General features: G+C 41.3%; 1 protein-coding gene and 1 non-coding gene across 3 annotated transcripts in view; both read left to right on the forward strand.

Moving 5' to 3' along the window:
* Positions 1-27,541, forward strand: part of POLA1 (DNA polymerase alpha 1, catalytic subunit) — a 326,365-nt gene that overhangs the window by 26,641 nt on the left and 272,183 nt on the right. For both annotated transcript variants that reach the window (XM_075538739.1, XM_075538740.1), the window contains exons 11-24: positions 360-472; positions 1,384-1,500; positions 4,732-4,806; positions 5,669-5,807; positions 6,488-6,642; positions 9,832-9,916; positions 11,218-11,279; positions 12,847-12,936; positions 16,199-16,315; positions 17,955-18,130; positions 18,975-19,104; positions 19,620-19,739; positions 21,316-21,415; positions 22,862-22,986. In XM_075538739.1, coding sequence (XP_075394854.1) covers positions 360-472; positions 1,384-1,500; positions 4,732-4,806; positions 5,669-5,807; positions 6,488-6,642; positions 9,832-9,916; positions 11,218-11,279; positions 12,847-12,936; positions 16,199-16,315; positions 17,955-18,130; positions 18,975-19,104; positions 19,620-19,739; positions 21,316-21,415; positions 22,862-22,986 — 1,604 coding nt within the window. The remainder of the gene's footprint in view (positions 1-359; positions 473-1,383; positions 1,501-4,731; positions 4,807-5,668; positions 5,808-6,487; positions 6,643-9,831; positions 9,917-11,217; positions 11,280-12,846; positions 12,937-16,198; positions 16,316-17,954; positions 18,131-18,974; positions 19,105-19,619; positions 19,740-21,315; positions 21,416-22,861; positions 22,987-27,541) is intronic.
* On the forward strand, positions 21,880-22,009 carry LOC142435440 (small Cajal body-specific RNA 24). The gene has a single exon (XR_012781496.1).

Consider the following 27,541-nt stretch of genomic DNA (forward strand, 5'->3'; position numbering starts at 1 on the left):
AGCAGCATTATATCTGAGGTTTAGGTTTGTGTGTTCTCAGAAGTTTAAATATGAGATTTGTTGGAGAATAGTGTGTTCTTCTGGTTTCTCTGAATCTGGGTAATTCTGGCATTAGAGAAAATGGTTATGTGCAAGCTAGAGAGTCAGTCTGCCTCCTTTCTTCCCAGTGGTCCACAGATTTTGCCACCATTCTAGTGTTGTATGGTGTATGCCCTTGAATGACACTGGTTGGAAGTGGCAGCAGATAGAAATTTGCTATTAAAGCTTTATCACAAAGGCATATATGAGTGTGCCTTTATATTACTTTTTAATTGAATGTAATGAAAATGTTTCTTCATGGTTTTCTGTTATTCTTTTAGGTGTGGTATTCCTGTTTGGCAAAGTTTGGATTAAATCATTCAATTCCCACATGAGCTGCTGTATCATGGTGAAAAATATCGAGCGAACGCTCTACTTCCTTCCCCGTGAGACGGTTAGTGGTTAGCTTTTTGTTTCGGTAATTGTCTATACCCCACATTTTGTACTTTTCCTACCAACCCTCGTCTGCCACAAGGCTGTCAGGTATTCACAGACCCGAGGCTTCTTGCTAATGGCCGTTCCACTGAGGGTCAGCAGCTCCCTTACCAGATCAAAAATCTGTTGCCATTGATTTGATTCTGACTCCTGGCAGAAAAAAGCACAGGATTTCCCCGGCAGACTTCTTTATGGAAGCAGGTTGCCACATCTCTCTTCTGAGTGCCTAGCCTTTTGTTCAGCCAGCCAAATGCTGACCCAGGGCACCTCCAGGCCTCCCATAGCACTCAATTCAAGTTTGGGAAAAGCCAGAGAAATGAAAACACCATTTTCCAACTTGTTAGAGCATATAAATGCTAATACGTTTTATTTGATCATGCTTCCCCCCCTCACTTCTCATTTCTGTAATTGACGTTGAGCGTATATGACACTAAAATGTGACATGTCATTTGGGTTCACTTTTCACATTGGCACTGCGTAAGCAGCCATGCCATTCTCCCCGTGGTCACTGAACATAGTGCCTTTAGTGGGACTTGGCATCCCCACTTCCTTCCAGCCCTGTCTGCTCTCCCTCTAAATTAACGGAGCTTCTTGGTCAGAATGGATGTACTCTACCGTTCTGAAGGACTTATCTTTATTTCTCTGATTTGCTTTTGTGATGCTATTGGTGGGGATTCAGGCATTGGGCTTGGCCTTAGGACATTTTTTTGTCTCTGTCTATTTTTCATCTTATAAGACTGGTATATAAATGTGTAAAAGGGTGAGCATACATAGAAATGGGTTTAGACTTAGGTTTTGGGTTGTTAAGAAGATCTTATATATAAGTATTTTTTCCCCACCCATGCAACTCCTCTCTCCATGGGAGAACAGAAGATTGACCTAAATACAGGGAAAGAAACTGGAACTCCGGTGACAATGAAAGATGTCTATGAAGAATTTGATGGTAAAATAGCAACAAAATATAAACTTATGAAATTCAAGTCTAAGGTTTGTATTTAGTGATGGATTTTCCCAGTTCTATTTATTGTTTATTTCCTGATTTAGCACATTGTTGGTGCAAAATGTTTTCTGCTTGAACAGAATTCACTGCTTAGAGATTTCATAGCTTTAAGTGTAAGATTCATAAACATGAATTTTTTTCCTTCCTCTTTAAGCTGTTTATAAAACATAATGTGGATAGGAAGATAACTCCTAGCCAATTAGTTGCCTACAATGCTTATAGTAGGTCTTGGTCTCGTATTCTGAACTAGAAAAGAAATGATTCTGATCTTGTTTCTATTAGTTATTGCCAGGTTGTCTTGGTAGACATTTGAGTTTTTCTCTTCTTTTTTTATCATTTTATTGAGGGCTCGTACAACTCTTATCACAGTCCATTGTGTCAAGCACATATGTACATTTGTTGCCATCATTTTTTTAAAAACATTTTCTTTCTTCTTGAGCCCTTGGTATCAGCTCTTCTTTTTTCCCCTCCACTCCACCCTTCCCCCTTGTGAACCCTTGATTAATTATTAATTTCAGATCTTTCACCGTCCCCTGTCTCCTTTCACCCACGTTTCCATTGTTCCTCCCCCACAGGGGTGGGGTGGGATTTAATGTTTAAAAGTCAGGCACTAGAATACTTTTGATAGAATAATAAAAATCTTTTATTTGTGGAAGGGATATAAAATTGGCTTTAGTAGTGAGTTATTTGATGCCTCTGGTCATAATGCTGAGGATGTAGCCCACTGAGCATACTCATTGTTATTACTAGTGATTATAAAAAAGGGAGGACCACGTTACTGAAGAGAAGGCTAACGTTTTGAATTCATTGAGCTTTGCTGATGGCCAATTGCTTACATCCTTAAAGTGTGACCTTGGACAAGCACCAAATGAATGTCTTCTCTGTGCCCGTTTCTTCATTGGCAAACAGTAATGTCTATTTGAAGAGTTTTTGGAAAGGTTAAATTAGTGACTTTTAATGAAATGATTAGAATAGTCCTTGGAACATAGAAATAACTCAGTATACATAAACTAGGAGGGTAAGTAAAATATTGCTATAAAATAATGTTCATAGATGTCAGGAAATCAAAATTTGAAGCTTTTGTTTCTCAACCCATCCTTCCTCTGTGGATATACCTGGCTGAAGGCTGTATTTCCATTTCTCGAGCCCTTCTTTAGAGAGTTCTGCACTTTGATTTTACACCATGTCAAAACAGCAGTATTAGCATCTTGGATGGACTCAAATTGTGTTCCTTTTCAATGTTATCTGAGTTTTAGGAACAAAAAAGTCTGAAAGGATTAGATCAGGGCTGGAGAGTGGATGCATACTGTTTCGCAATGAATTTCTCATAGGACAGTTCATAGGCTCATCATCTTTGAAAGATGAGCCAAGTACATTGTCATGATGGGGGAAAAATCCCCCTGTAGTACTTTGCTGGCCTTTTTCTCACCAATGCAGTTTTCAATTTTCTGAAAACTTCTTTCTCATAAGTTGCTGTACTTGTCTTGTGTTCTTCAAGAAAATCTATCAAGATTACCCCGAGAGTTCCAAAAATCAAGTCACCAAAACCATCTGAGCAGATCTCCTTGCCTTGACTCCCTTAAGTGGAGTCCTTTAAGATGTCATTATTTGGGGCAATAGAGGAAAAGAAAATAGGTCAAAAAAAGGAAATAGAGGAAAGAACTAGAAGGCAAAGGATATCATAGAGGTCTAAATATACATTTATAATGATAGGAATAGAGATCTATGTACATATACTCAAGTACACCCTCGGTGCAAGAACACTTTGTTCTAATTGCCTGGCATTCTGTGATGTTCACCTCCTCCCATGATTGCTGAGGACAAAACAGGTGCATAAACAAATGTGGTGAAGAAAGCTGATGGTGCCTGGATATAAAAAGATATAACGTCTGGGGTCTTAAAGCCTTGAAGATAAATAAGCGGCCTTCTAGCTGAGAAGCAACAAAGCCCACATGGAAGAAGCACACTAGCCTGTGTGATCATGAGGTGTCAGTGGGATTAGATATCAGGCAGTAAAGATCTACCACAAAAAAAATTATATCTATTTGAATGATGGGGAGGGTAGAGTGGAGACAAAATCATCTGTAGGCAACTGGACATCCCCTTACAGAAGGGTCGCAGAGAGGAGACGAGCCAGTCAGGATGCAGTATAGCACTGATGAAATATACGACTTTTCTCTATTTCTTTAATGCTTTCTCCACCCCACTATCATGACCCCAATTCTACCTTACAAATCCTGCTAGACCAGAGCCTGTACACTGGTACAGATAAGAATTAGCAACACAGCGAATCTAGGACTGATAAACCCCTCAGGATCAATATTGAGAGTAGCCATTACAGGAGGGTAAGGGGAAGGTAGTGGGAGGAAAGGGGAACTGATCACAATGATCAACATATAACCCCCTCCCAGGAGGATGAACAACAGAAAAGTGGGTGAAGGGAGACAGCGGTAGGTGTAAGACATGAAAACACTAATTATAAATTATCAATGGTTCATGAGGGAGGGAGTGGAGGGGAGGGGGAAAATGAGCTGATACCAAGGGCTCAAGTAGAAAGAAAACGTTTTGAAAATGATGATGGCAACATATGTACAAATGTGCTGCACAATAGCTGTATGTATGGATTGTGATAAGAGCTGTAAGAGCCCCAGTAAAATGTTTTTTTTTAAAAAGAGAAGCCACTATTTTGATTGAACTTTTTTTGAAGGCACCCTAATGAGACTATGACACGTGTTTTACTGAGAGAACAGTTTTGCAGCCATCCAGTGATCAGAGATATACTTTAAAACATTTTGTTTGGAATATACCCATGCATGTATGAACTTGACCCCAGTAGTAATACTTTTTGACTTACCCTTGATGAATCATAATGTTAATTCTTTTTTCTTTTAGGAATACAGGGGAAAAAAGGAAGATAGAGTTACATAATTATCAAATAGCAAATGATTTAATGCATAGACATAGTTTAAATTTTTAATCTGTTACTGCTGTTCTTAAATACAAGTATTTCTAGGTTCTCTAGCTAAGGCAAACCACCAGGTGTTTTGGGTTCCGAGTGAAGGGAAAAAGATGCTTTTTGGTTTTGCTTACCTTTCTGCTCTCTAAGTATGCTCTATCTGTGATGATTAAACATAGCAATGTGCATTGTGTATAGATTGCTGGTTTTAATTTGTGTTAAGTTTTCTGTCTTAGCGATTTAAAAATCTCTGCTTATACAGATAGTGGTAAAGAACTATGCTTTTGAGATTCCTGATGTCCCAGAAAAATCCGAGTACTTGGAAGTTAAATACTCGGTAAGTCAAACAGAAAATTACTGGTTTGGGCTAAAGAGTGACATGTCGCAGTATTTGACGTTTCACTTTCCTTTCAATGAGCAGTATTGGCAAGGCTCTGTAAGCCTACCTTTCATTGAGGTAGACTTACAGTAAGGAATAATTTGAAATGGAGAAAATGAATTTAAGGACATAGACTACAAGTTTTATTGCCCCGTCTTTGCTTTTAAGTGTGCATTTCTAAATAAATAACTTGGAATAGCATGACTATTTGTCAAGTGGAGTGAATGCCGTTTGGTGGCATTGAATATCATTAACCATTGAAGTGTCCCTTGTGAGCTGTGGAAAAGGTGAAAGAGGAGTGCCCGTGACTGGCAAGGGCATTGTCACAGGGTGTCAATTAACTGGCTCATAACCTTTTTTAAAAAAGTGTTTTTTAAGCCTTCCTTTTACATCATTCTAGTATTTGGATCCTACAGTGTTGCACAAACGAAACTTAGATTTTGCTGCCAATGGTAACGAGAGTGCCACTGAATGTGCCCTGCTCTCTTGCTTGCTTTTTTCTAATGGAGTGGCACTTAACTTGGTTATTTTATCGGTAAGGCATGTGCAGCTCTGATCAAAAATTCTCTTTTTGGGGGAGCGTCTTGGCCTATTTTTTTCCTAATGGGTGTCATCAAGATGCATTATTTTGTCATTGTGAATTGTTTTTGTTTCCTACTGTGAATTGTTTTGGATTTCATTTGTGGCAAATTACATTTCATATATATCCAAGGGATTTCTTCTGGTGCTCCACAGAGAGGCTTTTGTTTACTTCAGATATAGACTTGGGAAAACGTGAAGTAATAGTTCTTTTCACAAAACCCCCCCTTTCTCTTTGCAGGCAGAATTACCACAGCTTCCTCCGGACTTGAAAGGGGAGACGTTCTCTCATGTATTTGGGACCAACACGTCTAGCTTGGAACTGTTCTTGATGAACAGAAAGATCAAAGGACCTTGTTGGCTTGAAATAAAAAATCTACGTAAGCAAGACTTTGTCTGCTCTTAGTTTACAAAAGAGGAGTGAAGAGATTTGTTCTTTTTATGTTAGCGGGTCCACTTTTTTTTTTTTAATTGGTCTTCTCAAGATTTTCCTTTGAGTGGGTGTTGAGAGGCATTGGGAGTCATGTTATCTCTGTAGTGCCTCACAGTTTAACCTGACGGAGACCTCAGTCCAGGCAGCTCGCATCTTGCTTTCTTGTCTAAACATCCCTCTGCCCTAGCTAATATGGCCCAGCTGTTCACATAGTGAATTGCTGACATTTAAAAGACGGGGAGCTTAAGGCCTACTGTAGGTAGTGCTTATTTGGGCCTTTGAATACTTGAATCTATATTTGGTTCTGTCTTCATGAAGCCTCTTGAAAAAGATTTGTGTTTCACTCTAAAGCAGTGCTTTGTTTTAAACTTCTTTTGGAACCTGGATTCTTTGAACATATGTGTGCACATGGGATTGGAAGAATAGTTTAGTCATTAAGAAAAACCAAACAAGCAAACAAAAACTCCTGATGCCATTGAATTGGTTCCCCCATAGGACAGGGTGGACAGGTTCTCATCTGCATGGAGCTGCTGGTGGGTTCAAATCACTGACCCCCTGTGTAGTAGTCAGGTGTAGTTTTTCTTTTTCAGTGAACAGCTATTGAAGATTGCCTCTATTCTCTTCCAGAGTTCTTGAATCAACCAGTCAGTTGGTGCAAGTTTGAGGCAATGGTTTTGAAGCCAGAACTGGTGAATGTAATTAAAGAGAACTCTCCTCCTCCACTTGTGGTGATGTCTTTGAGCATCAAGACCGTGCAGAATGCAAAGACACACCAAAATGAGGTGAGGTGGGCACAGCGAGCTCTCGCTTGTTGTTGAAGCCTTCGTTGGATTATGGTAGATGAAAGTGTGTAGAATAAATACATACATTAGGCCCTGCCTGAAAACTAATGAAGTCTAATCATTTCATAAGAAGTAATTATTCTTTGAGCTAGTGTAAGCTCAAAATCCATTCATGGATCTATGTCTCTGGTTCACCATGGAGGTCTCACTGTCATTTTACTCAGCAGCTAGAAAGATTGCCATGCTTATACCCTTTGGTCACCATTTCCTCCCCCGTTTTGGAATCTCTTACAGCTAATCTTATATACTGTGTCACTTTTACCTACATTTTGATATGCATTTTTCTAATCATGCACTTTTTATGTAATTATTATACTATTTTCACATCTAATAAAATCAACAGTTATTTCTTGATATTATCTAAAAGTTGCAGTCCATGTTTATGTGGTCCTGTTTCTCAGAAATAGCTTTTAACAGTTGGTTTATATGTATCAAGATTTGCAAAAGATAAATGTTTATGTTTCGGAACCTCTTTGAAATGGGAGCAGTGCTCCCTTAGCTCCTTCCAGGTTTCTTCTTTACTTTTCAGTGACATTGACTCACTGGCGAATTCTTGTCAACTGTCATGTAGGGTGTCCCGCATTCTGTATGTTCTCTTCCTTGCGGTGCCCTTGAATTTCTTCCTCCACATCAGCAGTCACTATTGGACTGCCAAACTTGGGGCAGTGGGCCAAATATAGCCCACCACCTGATTATGTAAATACAATTTTGTTGGAACACAGCCATGTCTACTTGTTAATGACTGTTTTCACATTACAGTGACAGCTGAGGTGTCATGGCATGAACCACATGGCCGGCCAAGACTGAAATTGTCTCTGTCTTGTCCTTTATAAAAGAAGTGTTCTGACCCTTTGCTCTGTCCTCGTTCCTGGGTACTTTAAGGCTTCAGCTCCAAGGTCCTGGTTGATCTCTGGTTGTGTTTTTTACCCATCAAATCCACGAGTTCACAATGATGTGATAAGCAAGGGCAACAGTGCATTGCTTGGCTGTACAGGAGAAGGAACCAACTCATTGTTTTGAAAATTGGTAAATAAAAGCATTGACTCAAACGTTTATCCTGACTCTTTGCAAACATGTACTGGACCTCAGGTAACCAAAATAATTCAGGAGAGCCAGTTTCTCTCCACAAGTTTCCAGCTAATAAACAATGAAGGAAAAACAATATTCACATTTTGCAATCCAGTAAATCCAATGCAGTACCGCATCTAGGTGGAGGTGGCCGGCGGTCATCAGTGGTTGGTAATGATTACAATCATAACCAAACATTATATGCCTTTTGTAGACCTAATCAATCCCATGTCTGAAGAATTCTTGGTGCACCCCCCCCCCCTTAAAAAATTAAACTTATTTTTGGTAAGTCTTTAGTTCTCACTATGTATTTGCAGGCAAAACAAGGGAGGGAGATTCTCTTAGGAGTTCTGGTAAGCTGTTGATCACACAGTTGGTGGTTCGAAGCCACCATACACTCCCAGGGAGAAAACTGAGGCTGCCTACTTCTGTAAAGATTTAAGGTCTTTTGATTCCATTTTCTACAAGTTTTGAAGCAACCCTCGTGCGGGATCTGTTAAATGGCACTATTGTAATACAAGCAGTGGAGTTTGACAGAACAAATGCCTAAATTACAGGGCATTAATAATAGGTGGGCAGGGGTTATAGCTGTAGTTTTATATATCCACCAGTTGTTAAGTCTAGGCCTTAAAAGTGGTAAATAAATTGAGACAGTGGAGAAAACATGAAAATTTGAATCTTGCCTGGATGTTTAAGAATATTAAGAAATGAATATTAATTGGATTAGCTAATAGGATTGTGGACACACACAAACATAAAGTATAATTTGAATCATGCCTGTTTTTTTAATCATCATAATTTAATTATATTTGGTGAGTTAATTAGACGATGATTGTGTCTGTGTGCCTGTGTCTGTATTTTTAATACCATTATCTGCATCATTATTTTATTGTTAGGAGCCCTGGTAGTATGATGGGTTCTAAGTTGGGCTGTTAACTAATGTTAGTAGTTCGAAACCACCAGCCCCTCCTCGGCAGAAAGACAGTGCTTTCTATGCCCATAAGGGTTTATAGTCTCAGAAACCCACAGGCGCAGTTTACCTCTGTCTATGGGGTGGCTTCACTCTGAGGTAGAATCCACTCGATGGCAGTAAGTTTGCTTTGGGGAAGTTATTGTTGTTGTGGCAGCCCTGGGTGGGTTTGCATCAACAACCTTTCAGTTAGTTAGTGGTCCATTTGCACCACCTGGTGACTCCAGATTTTATATATATATTTAAATTATATTTTTAAAAATTGGTGATTCTCAATTGAAGGAGGGAGGTTTAGCTTCCCAGAGGACATTTGGAGACAGTTTTGACTGTTACAACTGCAAGGGCATGGGGAGTGCTATTGACAGCTAATAGGTGGAGACCAGAAAACCACTAAATACCCTATGATACACGGGAAGCCTCCCCCTTCCTGCAAAGAATTATTTGCACCAAAATAGCAAAAGTGCTGAGGTTTTAAAACCATCCGTTGTGTCAAACCTTTGTGTGTATGCTTCAGAATCTGGAGAAAGGTGGGACGTGCTAAGGTTACAAAGGAGTTGATCATTGAAGTTGGATGTTGGGTATATGGAAGTTAACCCCTTTGTGACCTGTTTGCTATAGCTCCTGCTAACATTTTTAGCTGTCAAGTTTCTAGGGAAGCCGCTGTCCTGATTCGGGAGCATTTGCTAGTCTCTGGCAGGCACCTGTGTAACTGTACGAATCTGAAGAAAGGGGGCTCATCTCACCAATCCCAGGGTTCACTTTGGACATACGTGTCCCACATAATTGTATCTAAATCCATATTACTTGCGCGCCTCCACTTTCGCCCTTTGATTTCAGCATCTCTTCCCGAAAACATATATGGTATCCATCACAAATCTAAAGGAGAAAAGAATTTGGTCATACAAAGGTTATTTTTATTGTTCTCATTGCATTTTCATTTGTTGCCTTAACATATTTTCATAATAAAAATGTTCTAAAGGTGGCTCATATCCTTGCAAACATGGCTATCAATAGCCTTGGTGGTTTTGAGGTGAGCACAAAACACATAGTAGGGATCTGAGAAATGGTTTTTCTTCCTGCTTTCTTTGCAGATTGTTGCCCTAGTAGCTTTGCTCCATCATAATTTTGGACTAGATCGAGCGGCCCCCCAGCCTCCTTTTCAGTCCCATTTCTGTGGTATGTATTTTTATAAGCTGCTTTACTAATGACTTGATTTTAGTTTTCTTATTTTATCTCCAGCTGTTGAATCAGTATCTTGTGTGTGTTTTTTTTTTCAAGAAAAATAATTTAAGAGTAGTTAGTGGGTATTGTTAAGATTTTTTTCAGCTGCGGAAACTTAAGTTTCATGAGATTGGCCGCCTCCTAGCCAGCTGGCTTATTTTGTTTTAGGAGTAGGAGGCAGCAGTTTGAGAACTACTTTTTTCCCTCCGGTGCCAAAGGTTACTCTTTTGAGATTGAGCATTATAGAGGGTTTTTATGTATTTGTCGGTCTGTTTGTTTTGTTAACTATTGATGCTTTAATGACTTTCTTCTCCTGATGTGATTCTAAAGACCCATCATAGCAGCCTGGCACAGTTTTGGTGTTGGTGTTGAGGCAAGTTTTTCAGGCATCAGTGCACAGTTAGGTATTTGTGAGGCACCATAGTGATAGTGAATTCGAGTTGGGTCATGTGGTGTGTAAAATGCAGTAGGTGAAGCTAGTGTCAAATTCAGTATGCGGCAGTCAAGGAGGAATTCATGTTGAGAGCTTTTTTACATTTTACTTCAAAATAGGTGATTGTAGTAAAAGACGGGATTATTATGAACACTTTTGCTCTGTTATGGTGTTTGGGCTCATTTTGGGTCCAGAAACAGAGATGAACTTGGGTATCATCTTCCATGGGCGATAGGAAAACGGGACAAGGAAACGAGCAGAGAAGGAAGGTGGGATGTATTATTGCGGTGAAGTTTTACTAGGTGGGTTGGATTACATAGTACAAAATGATGATGAGAATAGCTTCCAAAGTATGTGGAAGGGGATTTAATTCATTCATGGTCCTTATGTTGGAGAGCAGTCATTAAATCATTTCAGCATGCATTCATTCACCTTTTCGGTATGTGTCACTGGGTGACAGTCCAAGAACTCATGGTGTAATCGGGGTGGCTGTGGTCGAATTTTTTTTTGAGATAATTAATCTGAGTTCCTCCTGTGCATACTGACCGTTGGATTGTTGGGGTGTGAGAAGGGGAGTTTCCTTTAGGAGAGATTTCTATACATTTTCCCTTCTGGCATAGATAAATAGCAAATGTTTGGTCAAAGTTTTAACAATTGTAGGGGCTTAGGGTTCTGTGCTTGCCTAGTCTTTTGAGGTTCAATGGGAAAACTGGACTCTCAACCCTTTAGGGAATGAGAGGGATTTGTTTAAGTTGTTTTTAATTTGAGAACAGAAATTGGACTAAGATGAGTAATGGAATCTTTATTTTTTCCCTTCTCACAGCTGTGTCCAAACCACAGGACTGTATTTTTCCATATGATTTCAAGGAAATTGTTATGCAAAAGGTAAAGAACTTGTTATTTATTCCTTTTATATATAAAGCATTTGTTTCATAGAAAGACAAAAACCAGAATGGTATGGACTAGTAGAAACGGGCAAATTATATGTTAATTGATTAAACCTGTTCTTCTAGATTGGAAAAAAAGCAGTAACCTATTAAAAATGTACGAGGAAGATTGTTAGAAGCATTGTTTAATAATAGTCAGCTGTTTGAACATATTTCCCCTGAAAATAGTGGGATTCTAGATGGATGTACGCTCAACTTCTCTTTTAAATAGCTTAATGGGAAGCTTTTCCGAAGTGCACAATCACATGTGGTAGTTTGGAAACGATTTTGGGTAGAGCCTCTTCCCAGCTTAAAGGAAACCAATTGAAGCTGGGAATGTTGGGGTTATTTAAGGGATAGGAATTGGAAAGGTTGGTGTGGGTTGGCCAAATTTGATCAGTGATCTTTTGAGTCCCAGACTGCTCAATAAAAGTTTTCAAAGGTCCCTGATTAACTGGGGAAAAGAATAGTTTTTCATAAAGGTAAATGCCGTATATACTCGTGTCTAAGCTGAGTTTTTCAGCACATTTTTAATGCAGTTTTTTGATAAAATTAGGTGCCTTGGCTGATGTTCGGGTCGGCTCATACTCGAGTATATATGGCATATTTAACGTAAAGAGCTTCTGTAGAAGAATGTCATTTCTCTTAAGAAATGGTGTTGGTAAATTTGTAGTTTACTTCTTATTATTACAGAATTAACAGTTGGCAGTCTCCTAGGTGTCCATTTATTTAAATTGGTTTGAGAAGCCTCATAGTGTAGACCCTTGGGGACAAAGACTAGCCCACTGGTCTAGGGGACTAGATAATTTGCGACTCCAAATCAGTCTATTATTTTGATGTGCTTTGAATTGCCGATGCAACTAAAATGACCTAGAAAAATTCCATTAGAATTAAATTGATATTTTTTTAAACTTGAGTTAGCTGTAGAAAACATATAGCCATCAACTTCCATTTTAAGAGATTTTAAAAAATGAGGGTGAACTTTTTAAGTGCCTGATTTCTATTCAGCCATACAAGTGTGAAAGCTTTTTGTATGCAGATACATTTTCTTCACACTTAAGACACTTGTAATTCTTACATGCATATTTGTTTACAGTCTAGTTTCTTGCAGGTCCTTGAGCGACTATTAAGATTAATTTTTGCAATCCTGGGGATTTCATTGTGTGGTAAATACATAAACCAATGTACTAGGGATTGTATGGTAAAGTAAGTGATATTTTGCTAGGTACTCTGCTTCAGAGCTGGGAAATGTGTCCAGGTGCACAAGTGTGTCCCTGTGGAGGGACATACCTGCACTTAAAAGTCTGCTTCATTCATATGGTTCTTACTAGAAGGAGCTCCTGTGAGACGTGTGCAGTGATTATTGTGAAGCTGAGGCTGAGGAATCTCATGGCTGCATTTAGTTTCTACAGATTGGAAATAGATGGTTTCTTTTAACCCTTAGAAAATCCCCTTTGTTGAAAAAGAGCTGAGGAACAGCATGTTGAGAGTAAAGCATCAGTGACTGGTATGTTTTTATTGAACAGAAAATGAAGCTTGAGATTACCTCAACAGAAAGAACACTGCTAGGTTTTTTCCTGGCAAAAGTCCACAAGATTGATCCTGATGTCATTGTGGTGAGTAGATGCTCGATCATGTCAGGACAGAAGCGGCTCACTTCTGACTTCTTTGTAGTGTGGCTCTGTGGGGAGTTCTGAGCAGTACGGAATTTGTTCCTAGGGAAAGCACACCGTAGACTGGTAGGACTTGCTAAAAGATGGGGTTTCGTTTGATTTGGGTTTCTTCTTCTTTAATATAAAAGCAGCCCATGAAGTACTGTTGAAGCTTAACAAATGCTGGCTCATTTGCCTGTAGGGAACTGCGCAGAAGGAAGTAAATGTGTGTAACTGTTAGTACTGCCAAAATTTTGGCTTTGTGGCCCAGTGGTCACAGAGTTGATTCCTTTGGCTTGGTGCACATCCTAAGACTATGTGTTTTTGAAGCTCGGTGGAATGCTATGCGTCCCCCGCCCCCCGCCGCGCCAGCCTCACCCCAGAATCCCGGGCCGCCCCGGGACGCGAGAGGTGGGTAGACCAGCAGCCACCTAGAAGAGATCTTGTCGTCCTCGTTGCCGCTAGGGGGAAACTACTGGGAGTCCTGTCTGATCGACCCTTAGGCCGCGCGCTATGGCACGCGGTGGGACCGGCCACCGCTCCCTCCTACTCCCAGTCACTCACATGGTTCTTGGAGAGTTGAGGACTAGAGACATGTTGTGATAACTTCGGATGCCTCCAGCAGACAGCGAGAGCTAATAATTCACTGAGTGCGGTCTCTGCCTCAGTTGCTAAAGATTAATAAAGCAACATACTGCTTTTTCGTTTCTCTGGATTTCCTTAGTTTGGTGATTCCCTGGGAACAATTATTTCATCTTTTTTTTTCTGGGTTAAGAGGTCAAACCACGCGCACACGCACACACTCACACACTGAAGCAGGTAGGCTATTATACCTATATTTCCAATGCAGAGTCAGTAATTTTGTTATATTGAGGCCTTGCAAAAAGTGTTTTGCCACATCCTTATGCATGTTTACTTTTGTTATTGAATACCTCATCTGGTAGTAATGATATTCCCAAAGTCCCAAGAGAGTCCGTGGACCAATGTCTTTGCAGTCACCTGCTGATGTTTCAGGGCCCATCTATGAAGAGTCTATCTGTACTGCTTGGATGGCGCAACACCAGGCCCTCTGCCACCTCCAAGCAATAGGCTCTCTTGTGAACCTGAAGGCCATGCTGTCATGCCTGGGATGCCTGACCTGGCTTAGGGTGTGCGAACAGATTCCGAGTGTGAGCAGAGAATCTTGATGTGGGGTTGATAATTTTGAAAGGAGACTTCCTCGTGTCCCATGGGTCTTTTAATCCCATAGACAGCAGTAGCATAAACATCTAATTATATATTGGTGTTCACTGCTGTTGAGTTGGTTCCCAGTTGTAGTGTGTACAACAGAACAACACACTGTCCAGCCCTGTGCTGTATCTATATCTGCTTGTGTGACTCCTAGCTACCCTCTATGGCTGGAAATATTCAGAGAAGCAGAAAGCCTCATCTTTGTACCTTGGAACTACAGGTGAATTCAACCTACTGACCTTGTGGTTAGCCCAACGTGTAACCCCCTACACCTCAAGAGCCCCTATATGTGCTTGTGTTTTGGGTGTGTGTAAATAAATATATGTGTATATATTTAGCATGTGTTTGTGTTAAATACAAACACACACAGTCCTCCATAACCATGGGAAAATATTCAGAGGGAAAATAAAAAGCAATTAGTGGTCAAAGCAGTCTCTCAAAGACCATGCGAGATCAGAAAGTGCTTTTCCGTAGCATTTACATGGTGTTTGGTATTGGAAGTAATCTAGAGGTGAATGAACGTATAGTAGGGGATCCATAGGCAACACGAGGGGCTTTACAAAGTTTGTGGGAAAAATCCATTCTCTCAATTTCATTTTTTCATGAAATTCCTGAAGTCTCCTTATATTCCATTACTATGTTATTTCATTTTTTTAATCGTTTGATTAGGGGCTCGTACAACTCTTACCACAATCCATACATACATCAATTGTGTCAAGCACATTTGTACATTCATTGCCCTCATCATTCTCAAAACATTTGCTCTCCACCTAAGCCCCTGGCATCAGCTCCTCATTTTCCCCCTCCCTCCCCGCTCTCCCCTCCCTAATGAACCCTTGATAATTTATAAATTATTATTTTTTCCTATCTTGCCCTGTCCGACATCTCCCTTCTCCCTTCACCCACTTTTCTGTTGTCCGTCCCCCAGGGAGGAGGACACATGTAGATCCTTGTAACTATGCCATTTCTTAGAAAGGACTTGACCATCTGCAGACTTGGGTATCTGCAGAGGCCCTGAAATCATTTATCATATTTTGTCTATCCATTGATCTGTTAATGGACACTTGGGTCTTATGTACTATTCCCTTTTTGGGCCCCTCTCACTAAAATGGTACTTGGTGAGCAAGTATCTGTTTGCATGTCTCTTCTTTCAAGCCTTTTGGCTATATACTTAGGAGTGGTGGGCTATTGTTTTAATGAGAATTAATAACATCTATTTTAAGCTTTATTTAGAAAGCACCACATTATTTACTTGAAGAAAAAGTATTTTAGAAATGAAAACTGGTTGTATTTTTGATAGTTTTTGTTTCCTTCTTTCTTAACAAGTTTCAATGTTGAACTGTTTTGGCGTATTGCATGTTTATTTTGTTACATATTACCATATATACTCAAGTGTAAGCCGAGTTTTTCAGCCCATTTTTATTGCAGTTTTGTAGTAAAATTAGGTGCCTGAGCTGATATTTGGATCAGCTTATACTTGAGTATATATGGTAGTTAAGGGATTAAATCAATACTGTTTGAACTCAGTACTTCAGGGAGAAAACTGAGTGCAGTTCCTGAGTTTGCTGAGAAGCCTCACGTAAACTACTACTCAGCATTGATGGGTTCTCTGCTTTTAAGAAAGCTAAATCCGGTTGTTTGCCTATGGCTTTACTGATCACATGAGAAGTATGGAATGTCCCAAATGTGCTTTTGTCTCTGAGACTCTGAGGTATGAGTTGCAAATTAAAAGGCTCTCTCTGAGCCTTGCATCAGTTAGTTTGAAATATAGTTTATTCCAACAATCTGTTTATCTGTCTTGTTAATGGCCAAGCTAAGTGAATGCTGCTCATGAATCAATTCCTGAAGAAGACAGGACTCCCAGTTGGAGGCACGCTCATGATGCCATCAATTAGGGACCAGGAAAAAAAAGGGCAGAGAAATTCTGTGCATGTGAAGATAATCCTCCAATTTGCATTGCTTCCAACATTATTGACTGCCTTCTTTTTCTGACTAGGGCCATAATATTTACGGGTTTGATCTGGAAGTGCTACTGCAGAGAATCAATGCGTGCAAAGTTTCTCATTGGTCCAAGATAGGTCGACTGAAGCGATCCAACATGCCAAAGCTTGGGGTAATAACCCTTTTAAAAATCTTGACGTCTGTATTTGCCTTTTTTGGAGGCAGGCGTGGGGAGGTGGGGGTGGTGGGCATGGAGGCCCTTGCAGAGCCCACACTATGCTGTTCCGAATGGGTCTTGGTTATCTTATAATGGGACATTTTCACTGTGGCACTAAACATCTTTTCCTGTGAGTACATTTTGTGAGGAAGAGTTGCTGGTAGCTTTTCAAATGATTAATTAGAATTCAGGGACAGGAAACTCAGACTAGCATAGTCGTGTCACTGCCATGCTGCCTTTCTGACATGATAGCCCTTAAAGCAGGTCCACCGGGTTGAGGAATCCTTGTCATTCACAAAGAAGATGGGAAGGAAGAAATGGCAGGGAGCTACCATTGAAGGCATACAAAGACAGTGGCCTAGGTGCTTTATGTATTTGTTATTCTGCACAGCAAACCCGCCCCTCCTCTTTTTAAAACAGTGGACAGACATCCTTACATGGGTATAAATGGAAGACCTGGAATTTTAATTCAGACCCATTTGACTCTTTAGAAACTGATGCTTTTTTCCTTCCACCTTCCACCAACTGGTTTCGCAGATGAAAGACTCAGATGTCTTTGTAGGAAGCTCCTTCCCTTCCTGAAGCCAACACTGCTCAGGGCTTGAAACTATCTTTCGTTGAAAGTTTATCAATAAATGAGCATGTTGCCTCACTAGAGAAAGTTTTGGGCCCATGTCCGTGCTCTGGATAATGCCAAAAATGTGTTCCTATTTCTAAAGTGTGCCCCCTAACCCTCCAGATTGTCCATGTCTCTGGATAATGAATCAGTTTGCTAAATAAAATGTTGAACACCTAACACCTTTTGTCCTGGTCCAGAGTAACTTTTGAAGATCTCACGGGTAAGAGTCCCTTTTCATACCTGCAGGAAGAGAGATTTTTGGGGAACATTTCTAAGACGAAAGTGTTGCTGTTTGTTTGGAGAATCTATTATCCTTAGTCTGTAAAACTCTCCAACTGTCCATCGGTGGAGGAGGGAATACAATTTCCAAATCAAACCTCAGCTCTTGGCCAGGCAGTTGTCACCGAGCCAGATGTATCCAATCCACACTGATAGCAAGATGTTGCTTTCATTGGGAGGCAGCCAAGGACAGTGGTACAGACTTTGGAACCAGACAGCCGAGCTTCACCCTGCTGCTAACCATTCAGTGCTTCAGGTTTTTGTTCTGCAAAGTGGAACTAAGAATAGGACCTACCTTATAGGAATTGGCCAGATTCATCATTGACCCTGTGCGAGTCCTGCTTCACAAATGATCTGTGGTGAAGGACTTGTGTCTTACCATTCCTGCACCTAGGCCTCTGTGAGGGAAGAGCATGCAGCTCATGGCTCATGTGGTCCTCAATGACTGAACTGGTTTCTACTGGAGTCAGCACAGGCTTGCCTCAAAAAGCCTTAGCCTCAAAATTGGTACTTCCCTCTCAGTGGCCTAATAAAGATTTTACAGAGCAGGCTCAGTGTTTGTCCCTGGTCAGAGGAAGGTGATGGATGAGGGAGAGTGTCAGCCTTATAATTTAGGGACCAGTTTCAGGTGCCAGACTAAAGTGTTCTCTTGCGAATTCTTTCATGGGATTTTGTTTTTGCCCTCACCTCCAACAGGGCCGGAGTGGTTTTGGTGAAAGAAATGCTGCCTGTGGTCGAATAATCTGCGATACGGAAATATCAGCAAAGGAACTGATTCGCTGTAAAAGCTACCATTTGAGTGATCTGGTTCAACATATTCTGAAGACGGAAAGAATTCCGTTGCCTATAGATGATGTCCAAATATTGTACAGGTATGATCCTCGGTGCTTGGGAATTTGTGTGTTGAAATCAGTAATAGCCGGGAAGCCAGTGCCATTCTGAGGCTGGAGGGGCAGGTGTGGGTGGTTGTGCCCAAAAGGAAAATGGTGTTCATGCTGTGGGTTAGGCGTTGGGCTGCTACCCACAAGGCCCATGGTTTGAACTCACCAGCAGCTTTATGGAAGAAAGATGAGGGTGTCCGCTCCTATAAAGACTCAAAAACATACGGTCTCTGTGAGTCAGAATCAACTTGGTGGTAGTGGGTTTGAGATTTTTTTTTGGCAGGATTAATACCATCTTCATTACTTTGATCATTTGAAATATGTTGCTAATCCTCGCCAACTCCCTCACCTCTCTTAGCTCCATCTCTTACTTATTTTCTAAGAGCAGCTTGGAAATGGATAAGAAGAAACTTGGGTCTATAACCAAAAATGGAAGTGTGAGGACATAGCTCCATTAGGCCAGAAATCCCTGTCTGATTTGGTCACACCCAGGGCCCGTGACAATGCCTGGCACATAGTAGACATGCAGTACATCCTTATTAGATGGACTGAATAGAAGGGTTCAGGTTGTTTCCAGATTTGACATGGCATGCCATTGTATCCTCTTGGGGATTTGTGTGTGGGTGTGTGTGGAAGAAAGACGGGGCTTGGTGTAGTGTGAAGGAATTCTTAGTCACATGTCAACCTTATTTTAAGTTATTTCCAAAGCAGGGGTGCTGTTGCCCCGATGTTACTTTATACCAAAAATTCTTAGCAGTATTTTTATGAAGTCCTGATTATAGTCATTGTTTCTTTTAATTGCTTGATTCTGTTTCATCCTGACTTTTCTGTACAGTAAATCTGCTAATCTTCTGTACCTGTTGGAACACACCTGGAAAGATGCCAGCTTCACTTTGCAGATCATGTATGAGCTAAATGTTCTGCCATTAGCATTGCAGATCACTAACATTGCCGGGAACGTTATGGTAAATTTAACTCCAAAAGGGGGGAAAAAGCATTTCCTGTTGGATTCAGTGTTTCCTTGGGGTAGTTGTTATATGATAATGAGTTTAAATGCATGCTTATAAAATGAGTAACTTGTATTCGGAAAGCTGGGCTTCTTTTGTAAAAGGAAGAAGTGGTTGGGAGAAAGGGAGGGATACCAGGTGCAGTACGTTGAAATTTGGGTGAACATTAGGATCATTGCGCTAAACATCTGGATGTGCCTGTTTTGTGGAATGGTCCGTTTGGGAATAAAGAAATCGCCAACTTGTCAATATTTGAAGCGCTCTTTGTCTTCTGTGCAATCGTAATGCTTAAAGAAAATGCTAGGAGAAGAAAAAAAAAGGGAGTCACTTTATTTATTTATGTCAAAGCAACCCTTGTTGCTATTAGGAATGGTTTTGAAGGAGGTGCTGTGATTAAACTTAACTGGCTCCCAGTTGCTTTTATTTGTTGTGGTTTTGAGCTCACATTTTAAAAAAGAAATTTTGTTTGCCAGTCCAGGACGCTGATGGGTGGACGATCTGAGCGTAATGAGTACTTGTTACTTCATGCCTTTTATGAAAACAACTATATTGTGCCTGACAAGCAGATTTACAGAAAGCCTCAGCAAAAACTGGTGGGTCCATACTGAAAGCGTATTTTGCCTTTTCTTCTGCGTCCTCTCTCCTTTTTATTACATAGATGATTTTGTTGTGGTTGCTGTGATAACATCTGCATCCAAAATACTGAATCCCTGTGTTTTGTATAGAAATAGTTTTCCAGTATACTCCATTGTGGTCATTCCCTTCCCTACTTTCCCCTGTGCACCTAGAAATTGCTTAATATGGAAGTTTCTGAGTGAGCCATTGGGCCTCTCTGATGAGCTTGACCATGCATGTCAAATGTTTCACCCAATTAACCGTATCAAAGTTAAATGGCACTTAACTCTTTTATTCCCTTTAGCCTATGACTTTTTTTTTAATTGTAAAATTTTGGGGGGTTTTACTTTTAATTTTTTTCCAAACCACTTTATTAGGAGCTAATCCAGACAGCATGCTATTTCATAGTTCAATCATAAGTACAATTGCTACCAAAATCAGTTTTCAAACATTTCTTTCCTCTTTGAACTCCTTGATATCAGCTTCCCCTTACCTGTTCCCCCTACGTCCCCCACCTTACCTCTTAGGAACCTTTATACTAGTTGTCTCTATAGATTCTATTTGGTATATAAAACCTAGCTTGGTTTTATATACCAAAAAACATAGATAAAGCATATTACAAAGAGTCAAGAAGGCTACCAACAGTGACAAAATACAACAAATAAACCCCAATATATATATATATATATATATAAAGCAATATTAAGAACCAGATCATGCCCAAGGTATATCAGAAGGGAGATCAATTGACAAGGTTTTAGTAGTTTAAGTTAGACTTATCATGTTCCACTCTTTATTTTGTGGTGCATTTTTAAGTACTTGCACGATTATGGTCCATATTACTGGAGCAGAAATGTAGTATAGCTAAATTTGGACTAGCACCGATAGTACCTGAGTCAGAATGGGAAGTTACTGTTTAAAACGTGATGCATGCTTTTTGTATTGCCTTATTTATGTACATAATCAAAGTTGGTGTACGAAATATTAATTTAGAGGAATTTAGCTAGTGCTGAGGTATTTTGTCTGTTCACAAAGTAACTACTTGGGAATGAATTTTCAGCATATGATTATATTTCTTTAAGCGGTCCATGTTTATAATGATAAAAACAGATGGCAATACCTATTTGGAGTCTTTGATATTTGGACATGAATATAAATGTAGTGCCTTTAAAGAGGACCCCTTTTTGTGGTCTCATTTCATATATATGAAAAGGCATATTTTTAGTAACAATCAGCTGCAAAATATAAAAGGTCTCTGGCAACATTTAAGAATGGAGTTTGCCTATTTTTAATCATAATACCAAGGCATAACCATTTGCACAAATTGGAGGAGGGGAGAGAGTAACTCTGAGATACAGTTTTTGTTCAAGTAACTGAACAAGGCTTGAGATCTTTGAAGGAGACTTGGCATTCATATAGATATAGGGACATATTGAGTTAACGTTCCTACCAGTAAAAACACGAACTAAAAGTAAATAATGTTCATTGGAGCTATTTATTGAAATTGGAAAATAAGGAGTTCAGTTTATTAGTTGTCTTTTTGTTTGCTATTAGGGAGATGAAGATGAAGAAAATTATAGCGAGACCAGTAAATACAAGAAAGGACGTAAGAAAGCAGCGTATGCTGGTGGCTTGGTATTGGACCCCAAAGTTGGTAAGGCTGGTAGCTGATTGGTTTAACCCCTGATGTTTAAGAATTTCTTAGCATGGAGCTCGGCTTCAGAAGCTAGAAGACCTGCATTGCTTTACAAGTTGGGATAGTGATTTCCTATTGACCTTCTTTTCTCTCTTTTGTGAAAATCATGTTTGCCAGGGACCTGATATGGAATTGATCGGAATTTCACTAAATAACATGAGTTCTGAACAGGAAATGGTTTTAAGAAACATTTTTACCATGTAAAGAAATGCACAGTGCACTTTGGTTGTAGTTCGATCTGGTTTGGGGTTCTGACTGCATAATCTTGGGCTGCCTGCCTGTCCTCGGCAAGTTCTAGTTTGCTCCTCTTTCATGTGGACATAGGAGTAATATACAACACAGGGAGTTAAGAAGTTAAAGAAAGACAGTGTTGGGACCGAGTAAGCCATACATGTTTACTGCTGTAATGGGTCTCTTAGTTGTGGACATTTAATGTTTTATTGTTTCTTCTCAAGGTGAAGATAACACTTATAAATGTCCTAGAGAATTATAGTAGCTCCTTCTGTTCGCTCTTTGAAGTAAAAAGGGTGGATCGTTATGCTACTGACATTTAATGTAATGGTATATGACTAGCTTCTGACTTTTAACCCAGTTGGTGTAGATAAATGTTTTTTGTGTTGAAGAATCCGTCGCTAGTACAGGCCACTCAACTTTCAGGGATGGGAATGGGAGAGTAGGGCGAGAGGATGGTGACCCGAAGGAGAATTTAACAGTGCTTTAAAACATGGCTGTGACCACTGTCTGAAGTCATTAATATGGGGAGCCCTGGTGGCATAATGGTTATGTTAATGGCAAGGTCAGCAGTTCAAAATCACTAGCTGCTCCTCTGGAAAAAGACCAGGCTTTCTACTCCATTATGGATTTACAGTTTTAAAACCCACAGGGGCCATTCTGTTCTGGCTTGTAAGGTCTCTATGAGTCAGAATTGACTTGATGGCAGTGAGTTTGCCCATAATGATATACTTTGGAGGCAACTGGAGAGAGGACTGGTTGTAGCTGGTTCCAAGGCAAGACAGGAACATGCCTCTTGCAGTTTTTGTCCCATTTCTTTTGTGGTCTGGGTTTTCCCTTTATTATACATTATGTTACAGAGTAGCAGTAGACTATTTTTTTATTTATGTCTGTGTCATGGCTCAGGTAAGTTTCTTGTTTTTTATGGGTTCTTCATTATCTTTTTAATTTAAATCATTTTATTGGGGGCTCGTACAACTCTTATCGCAATCCATATATACATCCATTGTGTCAAGCACATTGTACATTTGTTGCCCTCATCATTCTCAAAACATTTGCTTTCCACTTCAGGCAGGTTTCTAATATGCTTCAAATGGCTGTGTATTTCTAACATGACCTTTTGACAAATCTGCACTTTAGATTTTTTCTTGACATGCGCCTTCTTTATTTCAGGTTTTTATGATAAGTTCATTTTGCTTCTGGACTTCAACAGTTTATACCCTTCCATCATTCAGGAATTTAACATCTGCTTCACGACTGTACAGAGAGTGGCTTTTGAGGCACAGAAAATTACAGAGGTTCGTAACTCAACCGGGTCTCTTTAAACTGAGGTTAAAAGTAGTGTTTATAAAGGAAGGAGAACCAAAGGAGTTCATTTTCTAATGTTTCCTCTTTTTTCAATCATTTTATTGGGGGCTCATACAACTCATCACAATCCATACATACATCAGTTGTGTCAAGCACATTTCTACATTCATTACCCTCATCATTCTTAAAACATTTGCTCTCCATTTAAGTCCCTGGCATCAGCTCCTCATTTTTGCCGCTGCTTCCTCCCTCATGACCCTTGATAATTATAAATTATTATTTTGTCATATCTTGCACTGAGTCTCCAGTCACCCACCTTTCTGTTGTTTGTCCCCCAGGGAGGAGGTTATATGTAGATCCTTGTAATCGGTTCCCCCTTGCCATCCTACCCTCCCTTCATCCTCCCGGTACCGCCACTCTCAGCACTGGTCCTGAAGGGATCATCCGCCCTGGATTCCCTGTGTTTCCAGTTCCTATCTGTACCTGTGTACACCCTCTGGTCTAGCCAGATTTGTAAGGTAGAATTGGAATCATGATAGTGGGGGAGAAGAAGGCATTTAGGAACTAGAGGAAAGTTGTATGCTTCATTGTTGCTGCATCGCACCCTGACTGGCTCGTCTCCTCTACGTGACCCTTCCGTAAGGGGATATCCAATTGCCTACAGATAGACTTTGGTTCTCCACTTCACACTCCCCCCTCATACACAATGATGTGATTTTTTTTGTTCTGATGATGCCTGATACCTGATCCTATTGACACCTCTCGCACAGGCTGGTGTGCTTCTTCCATGTGGGCTTTGATACTTCTGAGCTAGATGGCTGCTTGTTTGCCTTCAAGCCTTTAAGAACCCAGACACTATCTCTTTTGATAGCCGGCCACCATCAGCTTTCTTCGCCACATTTGCTTATGCACCCGTTTGTCTTCGGTGATCCTTTCATGGAGGTGTGCAGCCAGTGATATGATTTTTTGTTCTTTGATGTCTGATATTTGATCCTATCGACACCTCATGATCACACAGGCTGGTGTGTTCTTCCATGTGGGCTTTGTTGCTTCTGAGCTAGATGGCCGCGTGTTTATCATCAAGCCTTTAAGACCCCAGACACTATATATTTTGATAGCTGAGCACCATCAGCTTTCTTCACCACATTTGCTTATTCCCCTGCTTTGTCATCAGCGATCGTGTCGGGAAGGTGAGTATCATAGAATGCCAGTTTAATAGAACAAAGTGTTCTTCTATTGAGGGAGTACTTGAGTGGAGGCCCAATGTCCATCTGCTACCTTACTACTAAACTTATAAATATATGCACATAGATCTATTTCCCCATCCTCATATAAATATATTTGCATATGCACATGCCTTTATTTAGACCTCTATTAATTCCCTTTGTCTCCTAGCTCTTTCCTCTATTTCTTTTGACTTTTCCTCTTGTCCCACTATCATGCTCAGTCTTCATTTGGGATTTAGGAATTCCTCTTGGTTGCATTACCCTTGATCATGCCTTACCAGGCCTCCTACACCCTCCTCACCACCGATTTGGATCACTTGTTCTCTTGTCCCTGGGTTTGTTAACACCACTACCTTTTCCCCACCTCCCCACTCACATGTCTCCCCGGAACTGTCGGTCCCATTGTTTTCTCCTTCAGATTGTTCATCCAGCCTATCTTATTTAGACAGACCTGTGGAGATAATAACATGCACAAACACAAGATAGAGCAAAACCAAGCAACAAAATAAAAAACAACAACAGCAACAAACCAATGTCAAAATACAAACCAAAACACAAGAAAGAAAAGCTTGTAGTTCAAGGACTCTGTTGGCCTTTAGGAGTGTTTTCCAGTCGAGTCTGTTGGGGTGCCAAGACCTGGCCCCAAAGTCTATTTTTGGTATTCCCTGGGAACTTTGTTTCTCTTTTCCCCTTGATGTTCTGTTCCATGCCCTTAGTGTTTTGCCTTGGTGTGGCTGGGTCAGGTGGGGCGGAATTCCCACACTGTGTCTCCAGTGTTGTCTCCTGCACGGCTATGGATCAGTGAGGGATGTCGTGTCTCATAGTGGGTCCAGCCATGTGGTCTTCTCTGTGGATTGGCTGCTCTGAGCGGGAATATCGTCCTCAAGGTTTGGTGGGCCAGGATGTGCTCCACTTTCTTCTTCTCCCCATTTGCTCCTGTGTACTCTGATCAGGCATGTCCCTCTCCCGGAGCTGTAGCTTCAGTGTGGTCCTCTGGAATAGTCTTTGTGGTGGGGGGGTGTCTAGTGTTTACTCCTAAGGATATATTTAATCGTGTCCTTTCTGAATGGTTCAAACAAAAGGGAAAGAGATTAGTTTTGTGTCCTTATTTTGGTTTGTTTGTTTGTTTTCAGAAAAGGCATAGTAAACTCTTTATTTTGGTCTTGTAATTCGCAGCCCCAGTATAATTGACGTGGATATGTGCAAACTTCTTTGTGCTCATCCTGCTGGCCTCTCTGACCCAGGCTGCTGGGGCCCACTGGGTGGTGCTGTCTTCTGGGCCACTTTTGAAGCCCAATCTAGGTAACGGAAGTGCCTGGTCAGGTGGCCTGCTGGCCCGCCTATCATTCATTGTACTCTAGGCTGAGGCCATACAAGCCGCGGATCCCCCATCAGGTTGCGGCAGAAAGAGGTCTACTACACGTAGAGGGCAAAGCCCAGGATGACCTGGAGGAGGAGGAATAGAGGAAGGTGGAATGAATGGACCATCTTGGCAGCAGCTGGTTGGACAAGTGGCCGCGCATGTGAGGCTGCATGAAGGCCAGGCTGGAGCAGCTGTCCGGGCACAAAGGGCAGCTGTAGGACGTGGCACCATGTGTCCGCAGGTGCTTGGTCATGGCAGAGAAGTTCTGGGAGCACTGAGGACACAGGCTGCGGGAGAAGAACTTCTTGCCTGTGGGGACTCGGTAGTGTGTCTCCACCTGATGATTGAGTTAAAAGCGCTTTCCACAGACACAGCAGGAATAGGGCAGAACCTGAGCTGGTGGGGGCAGGGGAGGAGGTTGGCCACTATGACCCACATGAGGTGTTATGGAACCTGGACTGGGAATGCGGGAGACCAACAGGCTTGGGTTCCAGAGCCTTCTCTGGGGCTTCAAGGTCAGTGGGATCCTGGGAAGTGGGTGGGGAAGAGTTACAGCCCTGGCAAGACCCAAGAGCCTAGACAAAAGCTTCTCGTGGGGAAGGGTGCCCTGGGACCTTCTCAGGAGCTGAGCTCATCACCTCTGGTCCCAGGGCCATCCCTCCTGCCAGACTCCAGCGATGGAGGTACGCTCAGCCCCTATTCCTACTACCTTTTGGGACTCAGCCAAACCTCCAAGTGGCCTTTAGAAAAAACACTGACAAGTTCAAGTTCTTGAGAGTCGGCGGGTGAACAGCTCTAGAATCCCGAGTCAGAGGATGCTGATTGGGTGCAGCACTGACTCACACCTTTCAGAGTATGCTCAAAACTGCACTGAGGACAGGACCACTGTCCTCCCTGTGCCTCCAGCCCGTGGGCCCATTAACTGCGGAGCTCGCATTGGAATTTGCCCTTTCCCATTCTTTCTATGAAACGACTGGGCCCTGAAACTCCCTCCCCTGATCAGCCCTGGAGACTTCTGCAAATGCTCTGGGATGCTTCTGTCTCGAGTAACTAGCGTGGCAAATCCTTTCACCTTCCTTCCTATCCTTTACAATTGTGGGAAAATTCGGAATCCATTGGCAAGAAATTAGGCTTCCCCTACACCTTAGGAGCCCCTCAGCCTTATTTTGTTTGAACATTTGTACCAAAAAAGCAAAACCTACTGCCATGAAGCCAATTCTGACTCCCAGCGACCCTATAGGATAGAGGAGAACTGCTCCTTGGGGTTTCTGAGGCTATACATATTTACGAGAGCAGATTGCGTCATCTTTCTCCTGCAGAGCGGCTGGTGGGTTCAAACGACCGACATTCTGATTCACAGCCCAGTATGTAACCCACCAAGCCACCGGACTCGTTTTTTCTTATTTATATTTTTATTAAATATTTTATTGGGGGCTCGTACATCTCTTTTCATAATCCATACATTCATCCATTGTGTCAAGCACAGTTGCATGTATGCTGCCATCATTTTCAGAGCATTTTCTTTCTACTTGAGCCCTTGATATCAGCTCCTCATTTTCCCCCCTCCTTTCCCACCTGCCCTCCCTCATGAACCCTTGATAAGTTATAGATTATTATTTTCATACATCATCCTCTGTCACCCTTCACCCACTTTTCCATTGTTCGTCCCCCTGGGAGGGAGTTCTAGGTTGATCCTTGTGACCAATTCCCCCTTTCTCCCCCCACCCTCCCCTAATCCTCCTGGTATCTCTATTCTCACTGTTGGACCTGAGGGGTTTATCTATCCTGGATTTCCCATGTTGCGGGCTCTTATCTGTAGCAGTGTGCATGTTCTGGTCTAATCCGATTTGTAAGGTAGAATTGGGGTCATGATAGTGGGGGGAAGGAAGCATTAAAGAACTAGAGGAAAGTTGTGTTTCATTGGTGCTATACTGCACCTTGACTGGTTCATTTCTT

Source organism: Tenrec ecaudatus, chromosome X, assembly GCF_050624435.1.
Source record: "Tenrec ecaudatus isolate mTenEca1 chromosome X, mTenEca1.hap1, whole genome shotgun sequence".
In the NCBI taxonomy this organism is placed as follows: domain Eukaryota; kingdom Metazoa; phylum Chordata; class Mammalia; order Afrosoricida; family Tenrecidae; genus Tenrec; species Tenrec ecaudatus.